A 24,274-nucleotide genomic window follows, 5' to 3' on the forward strand; every position below is an offset into this window, starting at 1 on the left:
CTGGCCTCTCCGCTACTAGACCATCAGCACGAACAACCAGCTCCCTGAATGGTTCTCGGACTTTCGCCCTTGTGCTATCCTCGGATGCGCCTTGTTCATGGGCCATGTCAGAGATTTCCTGGTCGAAGAGATAGAAGCCTTGCTTGTGCAACTGTCGCTGTTCCTTGGACATGTAAGACAACAATCAAGCAGTTAGTATTCTGACTGAAGGAAAGATGGCCAAAACATGGAAGACCCTAAGACTATTGCTCGGGGAGAAGAGGAAATAGTTCTCTAAGGAATTGGGATGTCCTCAGAGTCTAGGATCAGGCTAGAGAAAATCACCAGAATTGATGAACCCCACCGGAATTTGGGAATTTTCCAAATTCCAGTGAAGTCCCATAAATGCAAAAGTGGTCTAAGATGTGTCGAGGGCTATTTTGATAATTTCTAACGTCAAAATGTGCCTAAAAAGACTTACGAAAACCCAAAGCAGCTTCTCAAATGCCATAAAAATCACGTTCCTAAGCATGCGCTTAAACTCAAAAATGAAACCCGATGCAAATGCAAAACTAAATACATATAAGTAAGCACTTACTTGAGATAAAGCACATATAGGTGTTGAGGTGAGTCTTAACTCTGAAATATCGCTTGCCGTTCACCCAGAAGTAAGACGATTCATGCCAATCATCCAGAATTGTTGAGAACACAGAAATGGTTGGAGGTATGGGGGGATCGAGAAAGAAGAGAGGGTTCTGGCGTAAAGGTTTTGAGTTTTGAATGGCTATAGTGAGAGGCTGAGGGGCTGTTCTCTGGGTTTCATCCTCAATGGACTTAGAGGGGAAGCAACCCCTCCACGATCTTCAGATTGATACCACGTGAATACCTGAGGGAAATCCAACGATCAGGGTCCAAATGGAGCGGATTGTGATAATTGGTCTTGGGAAAAGACGCCTCAGGTGTGGGGGTGAATGGACGCCTCAGGTACGGAGGGGACGTTTGGGATCGTGGAGTTGACCCCTCATTTATTGCACCGATTGATGGGTCCAACCATAGGGAGTCGACACGTGGAGTTACTTTTCAGAGTGATGTCAGGGGAAGTCCGAACATCTCCCCCAAATTTTTAAATCACTCCTTTCAATCTAAGTCTTCACTGCTCGAGGGAGAGTGAAGACTTGGGGGGCAAATGTTGTTCGTATTTTCACCTCCTGACATGTGGCAATTAAAAGTGATTAGTGATGAGGTAGGTCATGAGGTTCTTGAAGTGAAACCCTCCAGAAAGCCCAGTTTGGATGAGTTGTGGACATCTCTAAGGGAGACCACGCCTCGAGGTCTGTCCTCGTGGCGAGGGTACCTCCAGGTGAAGCCACCTCCCGGGCCAGTAGATAAGTCGTGGATGTCTCTGAGTGAGGTTACGCCCCGAGGTTTATCCTCAGGTCAAGGATCTCTCCAGGTGAGACCACGTTCGGAGGAGTTCTCTTCACTCACTTGTCCCCTAAGTTTATGATTCTGGTCCTTGGACCTCGGGTAGCCGCTAGGTGTCAGTCACGGCAATTTCGGTCCACCAGGCGATCGTCTGACAACTTTTGGTTAGCCTCGATTGGTGGTGTCGAGTTTGTACACTTGATAATCAACATTTACCACAACGTTGCTTGACATGGGCAAACGTGCGCCGCACCCTGACAAGTCAGAGATACATTCCTCATAAAGTTGGTATGCGACTTTCTGAAATGGGCCCCGTGCAATCCTCTTGGGCCATAGTCTCTATTTAGTATAGACCTTTATGTACTAATTCAGTATTAACACCCCCAAAGTGGTGGAATTTTATATTAATGATAGATGATTCACATTAATGATCTCAGCCCCTATAAATAGGGATGGGGTATCTACTTGTAAAAGGTTCAGTTTTTTAGAGAGAGAAAATCGGTAACTCAGTGCACTATACATGCTGCCTGAGAACCACCATTGAAGCTTGCTATAACAAGCTTCAAGCTCACTAAATAATAGAGACTCGTGGACTAGGGCTCTTTTATAGTTTGAACCACGTAAAATCCTTATGTTCTTCCCTAATATTTCCTTTAACCTTTCAGATTAAGTTGATAGCGAAAAAGGCAGTCAACAGTTAGAAAAAAAAACAATAATTTATATTAGTACTTAAATTAAAATATTTTTTAAAATATATTTATATTTATTTAGTAATTTTAAATAAATTAATAATATATTAATGTCTATTATAGTCCTTTTATATTTATTAGAAAATAAGCTATATAATTTACCAAACAATCATATACAACTTTTCCAACTCACAGCATCTCTAAATCTATAATTTACCAAACACTCAACAACTTTATCCAGCAGCACAGCTGAAGCTGCTTTTTCCCACAACATAGGTACAATTGTTTTTCCCCACAACACATCTATACCAAACTGACCCTAAGTAAAGTGTTGTTCAATATGTGAATAGATAGAAACAATACTGAAAAGATGGAATGTATTATTAGTATGTTTTCTGAGAAAAAAAAGAATTTGAGCACCGGTGTGCTCCTTTTTGGGGGGTGCACCAGAGAACTACCCTATGCTTTATGCTCAAGTTAAAAAATATTTGATAACTATTGGGCAAGTCTCGGGTGCACTCCAAAAACGGACACATGGGTGCACTCCCAAATTCCCAGGTTTTATTGGTTGATATATTGAGGGACCATGTTATATCATAGGGTGTAGCACATTGAATTATTATTTATATGTATAATATTGAATGCGTTATTTGTTTTTTTTTTTATCGTATATAGTAACAATAGGAAATTAGGTCTTGATTGAGATCTGTAGTTGAAAGTGGTTCACCATTTTTGCATCTCGAAGGTAGGCGTTGAGATAGGAAGAAGGGAGTTTTTGGAATTGAAGCAAAGGAAACAAGGGAATTCATAAGTGGACTGGTTGTGTTTTTTTTTTTGGTAAGATAACATGGAAATAGAACGATTACAGAGCCCCTGTAGTTTGAATCAATTGAGCAATTTCTTGCTCTTGAATGAAGGAATTGCTATCGATAGAAGACATTTTTGTATGGAAGGAATTGCTGGGAAGTTGTGGGGGCTTGTCGTTCATGTAGAAGGCATGAATTGATGTAGGAAGAAGAGATTTGTTTAGAAGGGAAGGCCGAATTTGACTGTACTACTGTTTTTGGGAAAATTCATGTATTTCCTTTTATTTTCTATGAAAATCTGCCGTTTTGTTGGTTTCTTGTGTGAGTTGATATTTTGGTAAGGTTTTGAAAAATGCATTTTCTTTGAGCTTTTCATGTTTATTGTTGTTAATGGTTATAACGATTTTGAATTTTGATGGGTAGAAATTATTATTGTGAAGAGCTCTATTTAATTGTGTGCATAAAAGGTTCCTAGTAAATTCTTCAAAAGAAAACTGAAGAAAGTCAATACTCTCAGTCCTAATTCGATGTGGACAAATCACGTAAAAAATAAAGGGTCATACTCGTGCTCCCGTTATTTACTAGGCAATAATCCAATGCATCATAACCCACCAAAGCATGACCCCATAAAACCCAACTAGAGCCAATTAAAGCACACTTTTAGGGTGTCCACCCGTATACCTCATTTAGGGGGTGTACCAGAGAAATTTGAGCAACTATTTTCTCTTTATTTTTTTTTTATCTCTTTGGTTCTTTTCTTCTCTTTTTCTCTTGCTTTAAACCAGACAAATCCCACTCTCACCTCATTTCAGCCAAATTGTTAATGTTTACCCAAAAATGGACTACCTAATGACGTGGCAGGATTGGCCTACACGTGGGATACACGTGGCGATTTTAGTAAGTATGGTTTGTTCGACCATCGACCAGAAGAGAATTGGCTCATCAGACATCGTTATTATGGGTGACCAGCCTAGTCGCGTATATTCATTTATTTCCTTCATATATGTAATTACGCATTAGTTGTAATTGCCATTATTATTTAGATATGCCTGTATTAAATATAATTAAGGCCCATTGGCCCATGTAAAACTCCTTGAGCCTATAAATAAGAATCAAAAGGCTCAAGAGAATGGACTTTTTTTTGGACTTTTACTTTTGGGAACTTCAGAATTCTCAGAGAGAAATAGTGTGTTTTTATCCACCATAATTGTATTCATCAGAAAGCTTGTGAAACTCGTGAACCCTAGTTCACTGATCACAGTTCTTAGAATTCTACATCAATAAGAACACTAAGTGGACGTAGGTCATTACCATCTTATTGGGGTCGAACCACTATAAATCTTTTGTGTTGTTTATTTTTTCGTCTTGATTTCATCTCATTTTCTATTATTTTTCTTGACTCCGTGTCGTTGACCAATTTGAGGGTCAACACTTTGGTGCTTTCATTGAGAGTTGGACTCAAGACTTTCAAAAAGATCGAATGGCAAAAACGGCTAGAAAGATTGGACAAACCTTTGGTGCTGCACCATCTCAGCCTCCTCCACAAAATGTGGCTGAGGATGAGCCACTAGTGGAGTTCGAAGAGGAGGAAATGGATTCTGAGACCTTGAGGACGACACTGATTGTGTTGCAGGAAGAGTTAGCCAATCTGAGGGCTAATCAGGAAAATGTGGCTGAAATGATGGCGTTGCAGCAGAGAGAAATTGATAGGCAATGCCAAGAACTGAATGAGAGGCAGGCCGACATGGATCGCCAATAGAGGGACGCCACTGCCGCCCTGGAGGCAGCCATTCAGTTGGCTCGAGGACAGCCCGTGCCAGCTTCTCAACCGGATCAGCCACCCAGTGTATTGCCACAACAAGATCCACATTCAAATTGTCCACAACATCACCACACTCCGCCTCCACTAGCAAGCCCTCAGAGGCCGGAGCAGCCTCATGCTGCTCAACAGGATATTCCAATTCAACATCCTGAGCAGCAACCTCCTTCTCGCGGTGGTCAAGATAATCCCTAGCAGAAAAGGCAGAATAGGGCCGGGCAACCTCCCTGAAGCCCTAGACGCCAAACTGCTGAGGAGCCAAATCCACCAAGCAGGGGACAACATCTTTTCTGCTGGCAGGAGACAGGTCGAGTCAGGCTCTGTGATCAAGGGCGCCCCATGACATAATAATGCCCGGGGACCCACCGACCAACGCAGGCCTCCACCTGACGGACGAGACGTGCCAGCGAGGGGAGGGGGAAATGGCACGATCAGCAAGTCGCACCATAGTCGGTGACATTTTAGGGATGGCCATGACTACAATGAAGCTGATTCCGGTAGAGGAAATGTTGGTCAAAGGCAAGGAGAGAGGGGTGGAAACGGAATCCCCTACAAAGAGAAAACCGGCCGACAGGCCATAATGCTGGGGGGCAACCTAGGCAGCCTAACGTCTTTGATCGATTGGGCACTAGCGAGAAAAGGCGAAGGGATGATGATTTGAGGGACATACTCAATGACAGGCGGGAAAGGCACAACGAGTATACCCCTCCAGCACCGGTCGCCCCAATAGTACCAGAAGTTGTACAGGCCCAACTTGATGCACTGAATCAGGTCGTCGAGCAATTATTGGGGAGCCGAACATACCACATTGAATATGATCGGAGAAGAGGCACTCCATTCATACAAAGAATAGCAATGGCCGAAACCCCAAGAAAATTTAAGATGCTAGTCTTACCCAACTTGATTGGATTCGGAGACCCAGTATCTCATGTGAATAAATTCGATATACAAATGGACATCCAGAAGGTGTCAGATGACACTTGATGCAAAATCTTTCCGGCCACCTTATCTGACACTGCTCAGGAGTGGTTTTCAAATTCCCTCCTGCTAGCATAGTGTCATGGGAAATGTTTGTGAAAGAGTTTTACGGACAGTTTTACGCTAGGCGAGTACATCCGACCAAAGCCAACCAACTGGTCGAGATACGCCAGAAGGAGGGTGAATCCTTGAAGGAGTATGTCTAGCATTTTATGCGAGCCACTACTGGGGCTAAGACAGTTGGTGATGATGGGAAAATGATGGCACTTACTACTGGAGTACGGTGCCATTCGTCCCTCTGAAACAGTCTGAGGAAGAACTAGGTGAAGAGAACCCAAGAATTCTTATACCGAGCAGACCAGTACATCAAGCTCGAAGAGGAAATTTCCAACAAAGGTAAGGCGCCCGCAGACAACCAGGGTCTGAAGGAAGATCCCACCAAAGCTGCCAATGGGTCTGGGAAACCCAATGGCAATGACAAAAATAACGGGAAAAATGGAGGGAAAAGGGCGAACCATGAGCCATCAACATTTGAGAAAAAGCACCCTAAAAGTAATGGATATGAGCTGAGGTTTACTAATTACACGGCCCTGGTCGAAAGCAGAGCAGAAGTGTACCAGGCAACCAACGCCACTATCCCTTACAAGCAACCAACGCCGATCAGGAATGATATCTCCAAAAGAGATACAACCAAGTTTTGTTGTTTTCACAAAGACTATGGTCATGACACCAATGAGTGCAACTAGCTTAAAGAAGAGATCGAGTTTCTTATTAGGCAAGGACACCTGAGAAGATATGTATGAGCCACTGGAGGTTCCCAGCGAGAGGCTCAAGGAGGCAACGAGCAGGCATCGGTACGCCAATGCTTGCCCCCTTTACAGCCAGCTCCAATGGTAGGTACATTGCTGACCATCTGTGGCAGCCCACACCTAGCAGGGGATACTGGGAAGGCAAGGGAGCGATACGCTCGAACCTTACGTCATGACCAGGACATAGAAATGCTGAACGTAAAGGCGAACAGAGGAAGAACTGATAACTTTTTCTAAGATTGACGCCCATCATGTTCGGTTTCCCCATTCGGATCCTCTGGTCGTGGACGTCCAGATCGCCAATATGATGGTTAAGCGGGTGTTAGTGGATACAGGAAGCTCAATAAACATTTTGTACAAGTCTTCGCTGGAGAGGATGAAGTTGTCAGTGAAGGATTTGGAGCCATGCAACCAAACCATTTATGGTTTTTCTGGAGAGGGCCTCATGCCAATGGGGTCGATCAGGCTTCGAGTCACAGCAAGAACTACACTTGCGAACAGGACATTACTCATGTAGGGACCCACCTGAGTAAAGGAGTTAGTACTCCCTTTTTCCTTTTCTTTTTCTTTTCCCCTTCTCTCTCCCCAAAACTTCTTCTTCTTCTTCTTCATCATCTTCTTCTTCTTCTTCTCTCTTTTTCTTTTTCTTTTCTTTCCTTTGTTTTCTCTCTAAACCAGCCACGGCCACAACCAGTCGGACCACCGCTGGAGCGCCATTTCCACCACGCGCCGGAGCTACAACTTCTCTGACCGGCGACGACAGCAACCCCAAAGTTTGGTGACCATCGGAGCAAGGACGCACCTGTACGACCACTCTGAAGTTTTGCCGTCGAAACTTTGAGGTGCATTTCTGGCAAACTCTGACCACCATTCGGCGAGTGGGTGGCCCCATTGGAATCAGCATCGCGAGAGGAACGTCGCCCACTAAGTCATTCCGGTCAACTCGCCATTTTTCTCTGGCGATATTTTGGGTATCTTCGCCCCTTTGAAAGCATTTTCCGGCGACACCGGAGGTCATTTGGGCAAAGTAGCTGTACTTTCATGATGTACTCGTCAAGAGGATCACTTTGATATATGCCATGCATGTATTCGTCGAAGTTTCCGATACACCGCTCACTTCCGCCACCAACCGCTTTTGTGCACCGCTTGGGTGAGGTTCCGGAACTTGAAATTTTAAGTATGGTCATATTATATGTCATTGGACATGATTTTGAATAAGGAATGCAATGATGATAATCGTTTGCTCAATTGATGCACGTAGGAAAAACGTGATATTAAAATCGAATTAAATCACTCTAGGATCATCATTAAGCCTGAGTCGGATTGAAAATTCTAAAGAGGTAGGGACTCAACTTGACTACTGGACTTATTTTACTCTTATTGAATTGCCTTAAACATATTCTAATTTTAATATTTACAAAATGCTTGAAAAATAGAAAACTTAATCTGCATGTTTTCTGTTATGTTCTGAGGGCATTGAGTGCCAAATATACTTTTGTTCACTTATTTATGCAGGTTATGATTTTTGGGTTTTATTCAAATGCAGCTGTTATGCTGCCCAATTTTCTAAAATATAAAGGGAATATGTTTCTTTCTTTTCATGTGTACCTGCATTTGGTTATACCAATGATAGCCATAGTGATCATGATTTGTGCATGTTGTTGTTTCACGACCTAGTCTCTGTGTCATCATATGTATACCAAGTGTCCACTCACCTGTAGGTTTAAAGACCTAGAATCTGTACACATGAAGTGTTCTGAGCCTCCCCTTGTGGTGGTTATCAGGTCCGGCTACCCGGTTTAGGATGTCGATTTTTCTATGGTGGGTAACGGGAACTAGGGATCTAGTGGACGGTGTGATGTGCACTTGTAGCTATGCTATTATGATTATTTGTGGTTTCTCTCTATTTTGGGTTATACATGATGATATATATAATTTGTTTTCAAAGCTAACCATGCAGGGGTTTTATTTAACTTTTTGAGTCCTATGATATTAGTTGCTTTCCTACGGGGCTTTATAAGCTCACCCCCTATCTCTCCCATTCCAGGAGCCTAGTGACGCGAATGTGGAAAATATGAATTATTGATGGATCCAATGTGTTTAGCCTATTTCTATTTAGTGTCATTGTCTTATCTTTTGAACATTATATGTATTCGACTTCGAATTTAATGGTCGGTATATCTGAATGAGCTATGAAATAGTTAGGGATGAGGAATGGTGGATGCTAAGTATTATTTTGGGTGTTTATGACTTATTAAAGTTATCTGTTTGGTGATTACATATCTGTGGAAATATTATTGTTCTATGTATAATGATAAATGATCATGCTTTTATCACTAATATTTTTATATATAATTATATGAGTTATTTCATTATTTTAACTTATAATTATAGTACAATTTAATATAAATTAAATGATCATTTCTAAAGACTATTTTCCAACAAGGGTCAAATTTTGACCTTTGACCACCCAAGTTATGGATATAACAAATCTGCCACGACCTAGGGCTCAGGACGTGACAAATCACTACTTTTATAGTAGTTGATTGTCTCTCGGCATATAATGCTGTGATTGGAAGGCCTATTCTAGTTAACCTACGAGCCGTGACCTCGGTCTGGCACCTGGCCATGAAGTTTCCAACCAACGCAGGGGTAGGATGCGTGTTGGGAAACCAACAAGAAGCGCGAGAATGCTATAATTCCTCGATTACCAATGCGAAAAAGGGGTGGATCGAGAGAAAGAGTCGAGAAAGGGTTGCTATTGGCCAATGAAGTACAAGCCCAATCAGGTGAGCAGGTCACCAAATAGGGTGTTGCCCAAAGTGAGGATAAAGATTTAGACCCTCGCTTTGGGGATTTTGAAGAAGATGTAGGACCAGTCGAGGACCTCGAGGAGGTCCAACTAGAAGAGGTAGATCCGACCAGGGTTGTGAAAGTCGGTAAAAACTTAGAGACAACAACAAAGCAAAAACTGGTCGAATTTTTAAAGGAGAACCAGGAGGTGTTTGCCTGGTCGCATAAGGATATGGTTGGGATTGACCCAGCAGTTATCAACCATGTCTTAAACATAGATAAAAGTTTTCCACCAATACAACAAAAAAGGAGGCTGCTCGACAAAGATAGATCAAAAGCGTTGAAAAAAGAGGTCGAGAAGCTAAAGGAGAATGGATTCATCACGGTAGCATTTTATCCATCTTGGGTCTCTAATCCCGTGCTGGTTCCTAAGCCGAATGGCAAGTGGAGGACGTGCGTAGATTTCAGAGACCTCAATAAAGCCTGCCCAAAGGATTGTTTCCCACTCCCAAGGATCGACAAGCTGGTCGATGCCACTTTAGGGCATGAGATCCTATCATTCATGGATGCATAGTCTGGATACAATTAGTTCAGTATGCACCCACCTGATGAGGATCACACTAGCTTTTGAACTGATACAGGGCTTTACTGTTACAAAGTAATGCCCTTCGGTTTGAAAAACGTTGGTGCGACTTACCAGCAACTAGTCAATCACATGTTCAAAGAGCTGATCGGTGTTAACATGGAGGTATATGTTGATGACATGCTGGTTAAGTCGAAGAAGGCAGAAGAACACATTGGGGACCTGCAAGAATGCTTCAATGCCTTGAACAAATATCAGATGAAGCTGAATCCCCTTAAGTGTTCCTTCGGAGTTGGATCAAGGAAATTTTTGGGATTCATAGTGAACCCATGAGGTATCGAAGCTAATCCTAAAAAGATCAAGGCCCTAATCGAAATGAAGTCACCGGTAAAATTAAAGATGTTCAAAGTCTAACTGGGAGGATTGCCGCTTTGAGTAGATTCATTTCAAAATCAATGGAAAAATGCGTTCCATTTTTTAATTTGCTTAGGGGCAATAAGAAATTTGAGTGGACAGAAGAGTGCGAGCAGGCTTTCCAAGCTCTAAGGTCTCATATGTCACAACCATCGATTTTGTCCAAACCGGTCGAGAAAGAAACTTTGTTCATCTATTTGGCAGTCACCGAGTATGTTGCTAGCGCTGTCCTGATCAGAGAGGAGGAACATGTTCAAAAAGTTGTGTATTATATAAGCAAGAGGCTAATAGGAGCAGAACTGTGATATCTGCCCATTGAGAAATTAACCTATTGCTTGATTTTAGCCTCCAGAAAGTTGCGACCATACTTCCAAGCTCACCCCATCATAGTACTCTCTAATCAGCCACTACAGCAAGTCCTGCAAAAACTAGAAGCCGCCGGTTGATTGTTAAAATGGGCAGTTCGATATTTCTTACTCGCCACGAGCAGCTATTAAGGGACAGGCTCTAGCAGATTTTGTCGCAGAGTTTACTGGGCTCCAGGATATCAAGCCGATAGAAGAGCCTGAACTCCAAAGCCAAACTCCTTCCTAGAAATTGTTCGTAGATGGCTCTTCCAACAAGCACTATGCTAGAGCAGGTTTAATCTTAGTCACGCCCGAAGGACAGGGATTCCACTGTGCAATTATATTTGACTTCACAACGTCCAATAACGAAACTGAATATGAAGCTTTGCTCACATGATTAAGATTAGCCAAGGACATGGATATAAAGTCACTCGAAATATACAGTGACTCCCAATTAGCGGTTAATCAAATTATTGGAGAATATCAAGCCCGGGGTCTGAAGATGGTTGCTTATTTGAACAAAGCAAAGGACATATTGGCACAGTTCGAAAAATATACTCTCCAGCAAGTACCTTGCGACCAGAAGTCAAACGCTGATGCTTTGGTCAAGTTAGCAAGCGCGAAGGATGCTGACACCTTGAATATTGTACCTGTTGAACATTTTTCCTCACCGAGCATTCAAGCAGAAGAGTCTTCCCTGGTAATCCAAGCAACAGACACATGGATGGCGCCCTTCATTGAATACTTAGAACATGGAGTGCTGCCGGCAGACTGAAACATAGCAAGAACCCTCCAGAGGTAGTCAGCTCGTTTTATTCTGGTTAATGGAAATTTATACATAAGAGGGTACTCGATGCCACTTCTAAGGTGTTGTTTCAAAGGAAAAGGCCAAAGAGTTAATGCAAGAAGTCCATGAAGGTTTCTGCGGAGATCATGCTGGGGGGTAGATTTTATCAAACAAGATCCTAAGGCAAGGATACTTTTGGCCAATGATGAATGAAGACTCTGTGGATTTTGTTTGGAAGTGTGACAAGTGTCAAAGGTTCTCCAAGATACCGCGAGCAACCCCTAACGAGCTAAAACAGATGCAAAGCCCGTGGCCATTCACAGTGTGGGGAATAGATCTAATCGAGTCTTTGCCCACGGGAAAGGGTAACGTCAAGTATGCTGTGGTTGCTGTTGACTACTTCACAAAGTGGGCCGAAGCTGAGCCGCTTGCAACAATAATGACTAAGATAATGGCACACAATAAAGAAGGTGCTAGATTTTGTGGTAAAAAATATCGTGTGTCGCTATGGGTTGCCCAGGAAGATTGTCTCAGATAATGGCACACAATTTGACAGCAATTTGTTCACAGATTTTTGCAAAAGGCATGGGATTATCAAGAGTTTTTCTTCAGTAGCTCATCCGCAAGAAAACGGACAGGTTGAAGCTGTCAACAAGACACTGAAGGATACCCTAAAGAAAAGGCTTGAAGAAGCGAAGGGGCCATGGCCAGAATAGTTACCTGAAGTCCTTTGGTCGTATATAACTTCCCATCGAACAGAAACAGGCCATACTCCATTTTCCTTGGCCTATGGATATGAAGCCATGTTGCCTGTTGAGTTAGATCCACCAACACATAGAAGGTTGGCATACGATCAAAGTGTGAATAGTCAGTTATTGATGGAATCTTTGGATTTTGTCGATGAAAGGCACGAGCAAGCTCAACTCCGAGTAGAAGCTTACCAGCAAAAGGTCGCTCGATATTTCAACTCTAAAGTACGCAAAAGAAAATTTAACGTGGGAGATTTGGTGCTTAGAAGAGTTTTTCTCAACACCCGCGATCAAGCTGCTGGAGTGCTTGGACCAAACTGGGAAGGTCCGTATCAAATTGAAGAATTCCTCCAACCAGGCACCTATAAATTTGCTCGCTTAAATGGAGATCTCATTCCTCGCTATTGGAATGGAGAACACCTGCACAAGTATTATCAATAAAATAGTTCTTTTTAAAGAATTGGCTTGTATTAATTTCACTTTTTACAAGTTTATAAACAAGGGTTAGTCAATCATATGACTAGTCGCTTATAAGTGTAAGATCAAATTTTTGATCACTCGTATAGACAAGATTGTCCATTTACTACGAGAAATAAAATGAACTATGCGCAACCAGTTATTCTTGCCAATTATTGTATTTATTACAAGTATTTGCTCATTACGTGTGTTGTTTTGCTATATAATAACTTTTTTATAATTATTTTTACGAGTAGTAATGTTCAAACAGGTCTTGGTCTTGGCAAGTGATCGATGACCTTAAGCTCCTCAATCACTTGGGGGGCATATAAGGTACTAAGCAAGCAAAGCATATCAACAGGCATACGTAAACACACGAGAAAAATAAGGGAAAGCATACTATGGTACTTAGAGTATTTTTCAAAATTTTGTTTAAATTTTGTTAAATCAAAATAAAGTACTATGCTATAATTCTAATTTTTAAAAACTGAAAGGAAGGGAAGGCGTGAGGTTTTCTCTGCGGTTTCTCCATGGAGAGACGCAAGAAGGTTAACCAGAAGCCTGCTATTAGTTCTACTGTGACTGAATCCCCTTCGGTGAAAGGATCATGTGAGGAGGGGCTGACTGGTGTCGAAGAAGAACCGCCGGCTGTTGTGGAGGAGGTTTTCAAGGATACCTTGGTGGATTTTCCTGATATTGGGGGAAACATCCCTTTGGATGCGAATAAGGGTAGTTCTGGAGTTAAGGAGTCTGGTGTGAAATGGAGTGATCAAGTAGATAATGAGAATGATTTTCAAAGTTTGGCCAAAGACAAATGGTCTCAATTTCGGGCAGTGTTACCGAATTAAGGAGGAGCTCGGCTGAAATTTGAGGAACCTTTAGTACTAGATGGTTAACGGATTGCTCAGGTTGATTTCGAGGAGATAGAAGTTGAAGCTTCCTTCTGGAACTCAGCAGTGGTTTGTATTGTCCTTGGAGCTAATCCTCCTTTTGCTGTGTTTAAGGGTTTTATCAAGAGAATTTGGGGTAAACTAGGTATTGAATAGATTGCTAGATTGAATGCTGGTTATACTCTTATAAAATTCAGGGATGAAGCTACTCGAGATTTGGTGTTGGAAGCTGGAGTTGTCCATTTCGATAGGAAACCAGTTATCTTGAGGCCGTGGTCTACTGATCTTGATGCTATGAGGTTAGTGAAATCTGTTCTTGTTTGGGTTAGATTACCTGGACTTGGGCTGCAATATTGGGGTGTTAAGTGTTTGAGTGCCCTAGTGAGTACCATTGGTAATCCTATACTAGTTGATAAAGTTACTAAAGATCGGTCCATGATGCAATTTACTAGGGTGTTAGTGGATGTTGAAATAACAGAGGAGGTTCCTAAATCCATTCAGTTTTTAAATGAAAGAGGATAGTTGAGGGAGCAATTGCTGGAATTTGAATGGTTGTCGACTCAGTGTAAAAGATGCAAAGTTTTTGGTCATATTGAGGCCTTGTGTAATAGAAAACAGGGTGAGGTTTGGAGGAAAAAAGATAGAAATACTGAAGAAGTGCCTATACAAAAATCCACTGACCTGCACTCTATCTCAGTTACTATTAGTTAAGCTAGTGAGTTAATCTCAAAAGATACCCAGAAAGTTGTTGCTAAGGAGATATGTGTCCCCCATTCTATCTCAGTTCCTACTGGTAAGGATAGAGTGATAGTTTCAAAAGATACTCAGAAAACTGTTGTTAATGAGAGGTGTGATATAAGAGATGGGCATGATTGAGATTGGTTCACTCCTAAACGAGTGGGGGGTGTAAAGAGTTTGGCACCTACTTTTCAGAATAAGTTGAAGAATTCTTATAGTGCTCTGCAAGATAGGATTATGGAGGTCACGAATTTGGGATTATCTACAACAAGTATATTCAATGGAGGATTACAACATTCTTAGTTGGAATGTCTAGGGCCTTAATAAAAGGGAGAAGCAGAGATCCCTGCGTACTTTTTGTTGTTTGAACAAAATTGGTACAGGAGCATTTCTTGAAACCAAGCTGTGTGGTAATAAAATGGAGGAGATGATGGCAAGTAACTTTGTTCTCTGGAATTGTTATACTGGTTCAGCTAGTGAAGGAAGAATTCTTCTGGTTTGGCAGGCCAATATTGTGTCTGTTGAGGTTTTACAAGAAAGTGATCAGTTTATTCACACTTATGTAAAAGATTTGGGTTCGGATAAAGAGTTCTGTCTGTCATTTGTGTATGGGAGGAATACGATTGAGGAGAGATTTCAGTTATGGCAAGATTTAACTGGGCTGACTTTTCCAGTTAAACATTGGCTTGTGGCTGGAGATTTTTAATTCAGCTTTTGATTTTGATGATTGTCTTGGTGGTCGTGCTATTACTAGTATGGAAATGGTTGATGCTCAGAGATGGCGATCTCTTGGTTTGGTTGATGAACTTCGTACTAGTGGTTCACATTTCACTTGGATGAATAAGCAAGCTGCTGAGACTAGAATCTATTCCAAATTGGATCGTATCTTTACAAATGAAGCCTGGATGGATTTATTTCCTCGATCTGAAGCCTATGTTAATTGGGATGTGCTTTCTGACCACTGTTTTTGCATCATTAAAGCCATAACAGCCTTGAACTCAGGAATCAAACCATTCTGATTTTTCAATTTGTGGGCTGACCATGAAGGCTTCAGAGAAACTGTTTTGCAGAGCTGGTCTAAGCCAATAAAAGCTCATGGTTTAGAGAGAATAATGAGGAAATTGGTGAGACTTAAACATGTCCTTCGCCAGTTTAACAGAAGGGAAATTGGTGATGTTGTTCACAAGTATGCTATAGCTAAGGGGATCTACCAATCTTCCCAATGTCAGCTCCAAAAGGACCCTCATTCAGCTGATCTTCAAAGAGAGGAAAGGTCTGCTTTTGAGATTTTTTCTAGCCAATCTAGATACTATGAAAGCTATCTTAGACAAAGAAGCAAGATTAACTGGCTTCAGTTTGGTGATGATAACACTGCCTATTTTCATGCATGTTTAAAACAGAGGAAGGCTACTAATCGTATCACCTCTTTTATTGATGATGATGGGCAGATTAATGATAAATTTGAGGATGTAGTGGCTCATTTTTTGAATCATTTTCAAAGTATTATGGGAAGTCATAGTACAACTTCTGCTCCTATTCAGAGAGAGTGTTTTATTCATGGAGGCATTTTGTCTTTGGATCAGCAGCTGAGTTTGATGAAACCTTTCACCAAGAAGGACGTGGAAGCTGCTATGTTCAGTATTAATTCGATTAAAAGCTCGGGTCCTGATGGATATGGTTCAGGTTTTTTCAAAGTAATGTGGAAAGATTTGGGAGAAGAAATATCTGATGCCATCTTGGGGTTTTTTGATCATGGAGTGCTTCCAGCTGAGCTTAATAGTACAACACTCTCACTGATTTCGAAAGTTGATACTCCTACTAAGGCTGTGGAGTATAGACCCATAGCTTGTTGTAATACTCTTTACAAGTGTATTTCAAAAATGCTATGTGGTAGATTGACTAAGGTTCTTTCTCTATTAATAAATCAAAATCAAGGAGCTTTTGTTAAGGATAGATTGTTGGCTCATAACATTCTCATTTTTCAAGATATTATTAAAGGTTACAAGAGGAAAAATATCTCCCCTAGATATGTGATGAAAATTGACCTTAGCAAAGTGTATGATACTATAGATTGGCAATTTTTGGAGGACATTCTTAATGCTTACTGTTTTCCCAGTCGATTTATTCCCTGGGTTATGATCTATTTGAAGGGTACATCTTACACTATTTTTATGAATGGTAGGTTACAAGGGAGCTTTATTGGTAGAAAAGGTCTAAGACAAGGGGACCCTATATCTCCCTTACTGTTTGTTCTTGTCATGGAATACTTAACTCGACTTCTTATTCAAGTTTCTTATAGAAAGGATTTCAGATTTCATCCTAATTGTAAAAAGCTGAAGTTAGTTTGCCTTTGTTTTGCCGATGATTTGGTGCTGTTTTGTAAGGGAGCTTCTAGTTCGGTTAAGATTATCAAAGAGTGTTTCACATCTTTTAGTCTTGCTTCTGGTTTAACAGCCAATATGGCTAAATCTCAGGTTTATGGTGGGGGTTTGACAGAGGAGGATTCAAAGAATATTGTGACTAGGCTTCAATTTGCTGAAGGATCATTTCCATTAAAATATCTTGGAGTTCCTCTCAGGCCTACTAAATGGAAGGCTGGAGACTGTGCCTTAATCATAAAAAAGATTCACCCAAAGCTTCACTCCTGGTCGCTGGTCGAGCACAACTTATTCATTCTATTTTATTGGGCATAAGATCGTTCTGGATGAGTATATTCCTCCTTCCCAAGAGTGTTATTTGTGAGATTGATCAATTTTGCAGAAGGTTTTTATGGGGGACTAATGACAGTAATAGTTACAGAAGCAAAATGCATTTCACTGCTTGGGACCAGGTTTGCTTGCCTAAGAGTTTGGGTGGTATTGGGTTTAAGGAAGGGTCCAAATGGAGTAGAGTGTTGTTAGCTAAGTTCCTTTGGGCTATTACCTCTAAACAAGATATCCTCTGGGTGAAATGGGTGGATGCCATTTATCTCAAGGGGCAGAATTTTTGGGAGTATAAGATCAAAAATGATGTGAGCTGGTATTGGAGAAAGCTGGTCAATTTGAAATCTATTTTCTCTCTTGGTGATCTGGAGGATGCAGTAAAGAATAGTAAAATTAATCTGAGAAGGCTCTATGTTCAGCTGCTAAATAAGGAGAGAGTTCATTTTGCTAATGTAGTTTGGTGTAACTTGGAAGTTCCCAAGCACATGTTTATTTTATGGCAAGATACTCTTGGACACTTACTCACCCGAGATAAGCTTGTTCACTGCCATATGAATATTGATTCCTTACTGTGTCCGATTTGTGAGCTGGAGCAGGAAACTCATGCCCATCTGTTTTTTGATTGTCTATTTTCTCAACAAGTTAGATCAAAAGTTACTTCTTGGCTGGGAAATGATATTTGGCTAATTAAGTATGAAGATTGGTCCAATTGGATGATTGGGAGACCTAAAGGTCTTAAGCAAAAAATAGCAGCAGCAGCACTGGCTGCTTAAGTTTATGTGATTTGGTGGAATCGAAATTCTTATTTGTTCAGATTTTATGCTATGACAGTTGATAGTATAGATCACTTGATCAAGTCTTGTTTGAAAGCTAGAATTTTAAGACTTCCTAGGAAAAAGTTTGGGAAAAAAGTTTGAGCTATTGTGGAGAGGTTGGACCAGTTGTAATGTTTCTGGCTTTGGGTGCTCTTTTAGAGCATGAGTTGTAATTGTTTTGTTGAGTTTCAATATATTCTCTTTTCATCAAAAAAAAAGTACTATGCTAAGTTTGGTCATGCGAATAGATGTTATAATAAAGTGCAAATATTATAATATCAAAAGTAAAATGTTTTACACCTGCTCGGATGTAATTGTTAATTAAAAGGAAAGCTGCCTATGCAGCAAAAATTGTCTTAACATCATGAACTATGGTTCGTGTGTCCTAGTTACAAATTAAATAAATAAAGTTATGGAGCAGCTGGAGGATCTTGCTGAGGCTGCTGGTCGACTGTGGTATCAACACCCTCATCAATGCCTTCAATACCCGTGGCCAAAGATATCTCAAGGGATCCCTGAGCTGTCTCCTCTTCAAGGTGAGCAACACATTTTGCCAGCTGAGCCTGCTTCATACGCTCTGGTATATAATCAAAGTTTGCCTCGCGGTTGTTTTTCCAGAACATATAAAAGCAGTTAAATGTTGCTCCCCTGAACCTCTCCAAGTCACTGGCATTTGTTTCTTCGAGCAATTTAACTCGCTCCTCAAACTCAACAGTTTCTTTCCTGCTAATAACTAGTTCGTCTTGGAGTTTGGAGGCCTCTTTGTAGTTCAACATTGAAGACTCCTTGTACCTCTCTTTAGACTCTGTGACTTTGACTAGGGTCTCCTTATGTTGCTTCAGCTCCTCGCCCAACTTTGCAATCTTCTCCTCAGCAGCTCTTAGCTGTTCGACATTTTTCTCCTCGGCCACTTTGAGCTGTTTGCCAAGCCTCTCCTCAACAACTTTAGTCTCTTTAGCGCATTTGGTAACCATCGCCTCCGACTGATGCCAGCCAGTACTCAAGGTTAGAACTCCCTGCAATCAGAGAAAAGATAAAGCTGTTAGTAGAAATAAAAGGAAAAAGTAAACAATTAAAGCACAACAAAAAATGGCAACTTACACTAAGTACTTCGTTCAGCCCATGGCTGAAAATTTGCTCGACCTTCATGGAGCCAGTGTTGCTGATGGCGTCTCGGCTGCGCCGATGCCTTGATAGATTCTTCAGCTTGTCGTTGGCTGAGTTGAAGGCTATGTTCATGATAGCCTCTCCTTGAGTATTTCTTGACTGATTAGGAGGATTCTGGTCGATGGGAGCTGGTGGAGGAGTTTGGTCGATGGGAGCTGGAGGAGGAGTAGTTTTCTTGGAAGGTGCAGGTGCAGGAGGGTCCTCAGTCCTCGCCCTTTTCTTGGAAGGGTTACTGCTACCTTCCCCAGGGTGCCGCTTGCTTTCTTTCTTCCTTTTTGCAGGACCAGTGGTTTTGGGTTGGCTGTACAGATCAAATGCGTCGTTGGAAGGCATGACTGCATGATATAAACAAACGATCAAGCAATATAAATTGAGATATTTACTAAAGCAAGGAAATAAGAGTAAGAAAAATTCTAAGTAGTATACCCGAGCTACTACTACTGGTCGATACATTATTTATGGTACTACTGCTACACTCACTCTCTGCCTTGAAGAAGTCTGAATTTAAACTAGTTGCATATTTAAAGTTGTCATCCCCGTCAAATAAATGACAGGGAATGGGCAAACTGTCTAAGAGTGAGAAGTCAGTACCGTTCTCATCAGATGACTCGAGTATGGGCTCAGGGTGTGCTGGAAGTTTCTGCTTGCCCTTCCCCTGTTGGGTCGGAACAGCAGCAGCTCGTGGAATATTGGAGGGTTCCCTGATGGTCACTCCTGTAGCCCGCCTTCTTGGGGAATGTGACACATCCTAATGCTACTCGGGGAGGTCTCCTCCAGTTTCACTCCCTGTTGTGGACTCCCTCACATCCTGGTGAGGCGCTAGAAGGCCGACCAGTCTTAAGTTGATCTTCGTGACCAGCTCTTTGATGCTTTTTTCGATGTTCGTCATGCTGGCCAAGGCATCTGCCCTTATCTCTATCTCTGGAGTAGGGACTGGTCGATACCATGGACCTAAAAAACACCAAAAATTCTAAAGATGGTATAGAGAAGCTAGAAGAAAACAAGCAACCAGTGAGCAAAAGATTTACCTCCTCGGGTGAAGGCTAGGTTGTCAGCGACCAAGTCTGTTGTAAGAAAGTATTCCTGGAATACTTCCCTACATTGGACTTGTAGGTGATGTCGCTCAGGAAGGTGCGAGCAAAATCCTGGTGGTAGAAGTGAAAGAACCCTGTGTTATTATGGTTGGGGTTAAACTTGAGATCGAACATGTAGTTGATCTCATGTGGCGTTGGTACTGGCCACTTCTTATGGTTATAAAGGATATAGAGCATAGATAATACCCTATATCCATTGGGGGTGATTTGGAAGAGGGTGACCTCAAAATAATTGGCCACCCCTTGAAAGAATTCGTGCAGAGGCAAGATTGCCCCTGCCTCGATATGATACCTCGACCAGGCGTTGAAGGCGCCCCCAAGCACGTTTGCCTGCTGGTCGGGTGAAGTTTTGATGAGGGTTATCCCAGGAAGAACGTAATTCTTGAGATAGTTATTTACCATCCTAGTCGAAATAATGCTAGGAGGAGCTACATACCATTCAACCTCTGGCCTAAGGCCGTCGCGAGGTCGGGCTTTAGTTTGGATTTCAGGTGGTACAGTATTCACAAGCTGTGGAATTGTAGAAGGGTCCTCAGTGTGAGGGGAAGGTTTGTTAGAAGAAGGGTTGGCTGTTTTCTTCTTTCTTTGAGTAATAGATTTTACGCGACCCATATTCGTTGAACTGGTCGGAGGTTTGTTTGTTAAGAAAAAGGAATTTTCTGAAAATGGCAGTGACGAATGCTCCTGGTCCTCGAACAGTAGCGCAAGCAAGTCCTCGTCAATCGGCCTCTCACCTCCCCAAGGATTGTGGATGAAAACCTGGGAACAGAAAAGGGGAGATGAGAATCTATGGCCAACAGACAGAAGAAGTGGAAACGTTGGGATAACGTTGCTCGTGTATAAAAGATAAGCTTTTATACGACCAGCAACATTCTAACATAAACACTAAAAACACGCGAACATTTTGAAAAAATGGATTAAAAAGCAGAAGTGAAAAGTTTTTTCAGGAAAACCTTTCGACTTCGAAAATAGGTGGGAAAAACCCAGAGTTTTCCAAGTGCATAAAAATCAATTTTTTACTTCGATTTTGCACCCTAAATCAGTAATCCTACTTCCTAAGCCAATTCCTAAGCCTCATTTAATGTTTTTTCAAATTTAAACTCCTGTCCTATCATGCTACTACCTACGAGCCCGATTACCCCAACATAAATTTTTCTCAAGAACATTCAAAAACTCAAAGCACCGAATACCAAAAGACTAGAGAAATGAACATTGCATGGCATTTCAGAAACAAAGAAGATCAGGAAAATTACTTGAATGAAAGAATGAAGTGGGGTCGCGAGCGTTGATACAAGCAACTGGGCAGACACACCCTCAGATCGCCAAGTTTTTCTTAGTTGTTCTTGCTTTGTTCTTCAAAGTCTTGAGAAAAAGGAAGAGTGGTAAAACATGAAAAGTGAAAAGAATGAGTTATTTATATTAATCGAGGCACGGATAAAAAGGTAATGATGGGGGGGGGTGAGTTTTTGAAGCTTAGGGAAACGTATTAGCCGTCAAAACGCTTTTAGGAAACTGCAACAACCATAATTAGCTACTTTTTCGAAAAAGCACTAACAGATGTGACAGGTCATACGAAGGGTCGGTTGGTTAAGTTTACTTTATGCTGGTCATAGTAAAATAAACTTGGGGGGCAAATGTTTACCAAAAATGGACTACCTAATGATGTGGCAGGATCGACCTACACATGGGATACACATGGTAGTTTTAGTAAGTATGGTCTGTTCGACCATCGACCAGAAGAGAATTGGCTCATCAAACATCGTAATTATGGGCGACCAGCCTGGTCGTGTATATTCATTTATTTCCTTCAGATATGTAATCTTACAATCACGCATTAGTTGTAATTGCCATTATTATTTAGATACGCCTGTATTAAATATAATTAAGGCCCATTGACCCATGTAGAACTCCTTGAGCCTACAAATAAGAATCAAAGGGCTCAAGAGAAGGGACTTGTTTTTGGGGACTTTTACTTTTGAGAACTTCAGAATTCTCAAAGAGAAATAGAGTGTTTTTATCCACCATAATTGTATTCATCCGAAAGCTTGTGAAACTCGTGAACCCTAGTTCACTGATCACAGTTCTTGGAATTCTACATCAATAAGAACACTAAGGGGACGTAGGTCATTACCATCTTATTGGGTCCGAACCACTATAAATCTTTTGTGTCGTTTATTTTTTTGTCTTGATTTCATCTCATTTTCTATCATTTTGCTTGAGTCCGTGTCGTTGACCAATTCGAGTGTCAACATTTAATATTACATATTTCTCTTTTAAAATAGCACAATGAAAAAAAAAATTAAGATAATCTTTGGTTTGAATGAATATAATGAAAAGCAATAGAATGGAATAAAAATTCACCATTTTCCATTGTTTAGTTTAAAAGATATCATAGGAAAAGGTATTTCATTAAAGTCCATCACCCCATTTCAATGAATTGTAGTTATACTCATGAAAAAACCATTTCATTGCATTGTAATCTTTTATGGTCCTAACTACTCATTTCCTAAATTATTATAATTATTTATTTTTATGAATATGATCACATGTAGTTAGATCATTTTATACAAATACATATTATATGTTTTGTATTACAAATTATATATGTGTATATAATATATTTAAAATAAAAATAAAAAATTCATATTAAAATTTTAAATTATTTTAAATATAGCATCAATTACAAACTATTAAAACTGAAATATATATCTTGCTAAGATTTAAAAAGAATTTATGAATTCTATAATAAAAAAAGTATTTACTATAAAAAATATATTTTTTATAATATTATATAAAATGAGTTTATTATTTTAATTTTGAATAATCAAAATCTAATAAAAATACAATAATAATATGACTTATAAGTTTCTATATAAAAAAAAATAAGTACTTCTTTTTTAAAATATTAATACCATATAAATTTCTTTTTATAAAATATTGATGTATATTATATATTATTTATTTCTACAATTTGTATATAAGGGTAATATGGTAAAAAATGGTTAACATCGAAATTATCTTCTACAATTAAGTTTTTCTTGCATCATCAAATTAGAATCAATTTACATTGATTCAACGTCGAAATTGTTTTCTAAAATCAAATTTTGCTTCCACCATCGAATTGGAATCGATTTTCATAGAAATTTGTATTCTAAAATCAAGTTTTACTTGTAGTATCGAATTACCATCGCATTGGCATCAGCTTTTCATCAAATTTGTCTTCTAAAATCAAGTTTTGTTTGCACCATCAAATTAACATTGAATTTATCTTCTAAAATCGAGTTTTGCTTGAACCATCAAATTGACATCGATAACTAGTTTTCCTTGACATTCCAATCTTCCATCTAACCACAACCAATTTACCATCAAATTTAAAGTCTTGAGAACATAAACATAAACATGAATATATCATTGAACTAGCATTGATTTTGCATAAAAGAAATGTAAGAGTTAGATTTTCATATTTGAAAAAAAAATGCAAATAAAACCAACAAAATCGTGCACAAAAGTGTTTGAATTACATATATTAGTGCTTCTAACATTTACATATCACTCCCATGATTTTTCTACTCTAATAGTGCCAAATATGATATTTTTGTGGTTTTAATGGACTAAGCTTTGAGTTTTTAACTGAAGAACTTGATTATTTGAGTTAATTCATAAAGAAAGAAAATGTATGAAAATAAATTTGGCTAAAATGAGGTGAGAGAGATTTTGGAGAAAGGGGCTTGAAATGGAGAGGGAAGTGCCATGGGTAGAAAATGAAAATGGCAAAGGTAATGTTGTCCAAATTTAACTTTGGGGCATAGTTTTACAATCATTTTATAAAGGGATATTTAATAAATTTGGGGTATTATTATGAATAGAAAATCACATTTCCAAAGAAAAAAAATGAATATTTACTATTGAGAGTCAAAAACTCGTGGTCCATATGTCACAAATATAAAACTCCAACTCTTAGGAATTCTCACAAGCTGCTACATCTTACGACCAAAAGAAAGAAAAATATTTTCCTCCTCTAGCACGCCTTGGTACCTCATCCAAAGAGTTGGGAATAAACTTCTGCAAGCAAGATACAATCTTCCGCGGGCTAGGAATATGCTCTAACAAGCTACACCACATATCGAGATGATAACAACATATCAAACAAGATCTCTTAAAGCACACTAACACATCAGTTGCACGTTTGACTACACGGCTCAATCCTACATAATGTCATTTGACATAAAGGTCA

The 24,274-nt window shown here is 40.1% G+C and overlaps 1 protein-coding gene across 1 annotated transcript; it reads left to right on the forward strand.

Moving 5' to 3' along the window:
* Positions 1-13,164: 13,164 nt before the first annotated feature.
* LOC133779554 (uncharacterized) lies at positions 13,165-17,737 on the forward strand. Its single transcript, XM_062219504.1, has 7 exons — positions 13,165-13,451; positions 13,722-14,007; positions 14,458-14,533; positions 14,646-14,855; positions 14,974-15,225; positions 15,310-16,909; positions 17,026-17,737. The coding sequence occupies exons 1-7, from the start codon at positions 13,165-13,167 to the stop codon at positions 17,735-17,737; spliced, it is 3,423 nt and encodes a 1,140-aa protein (XP_062075488.1).
* The last annotated feature ends 6,537 nt before the right edge of the window (positions 17,738-24,274 follow it).

Source organism: Humulus lupulus, chromosome 5, assembly GCF_963169125.1.
Source record: "Humulus lupulus chromosome 5, drHumLupu1.1, whole genome shotgun sequence".
Lineage (NCBI taxonomy): Eukaryota > Viridiplantae > Streptophyta > Magnoliopsida > Rosales > Cannabaceae > Humulus > Humulus lupulus.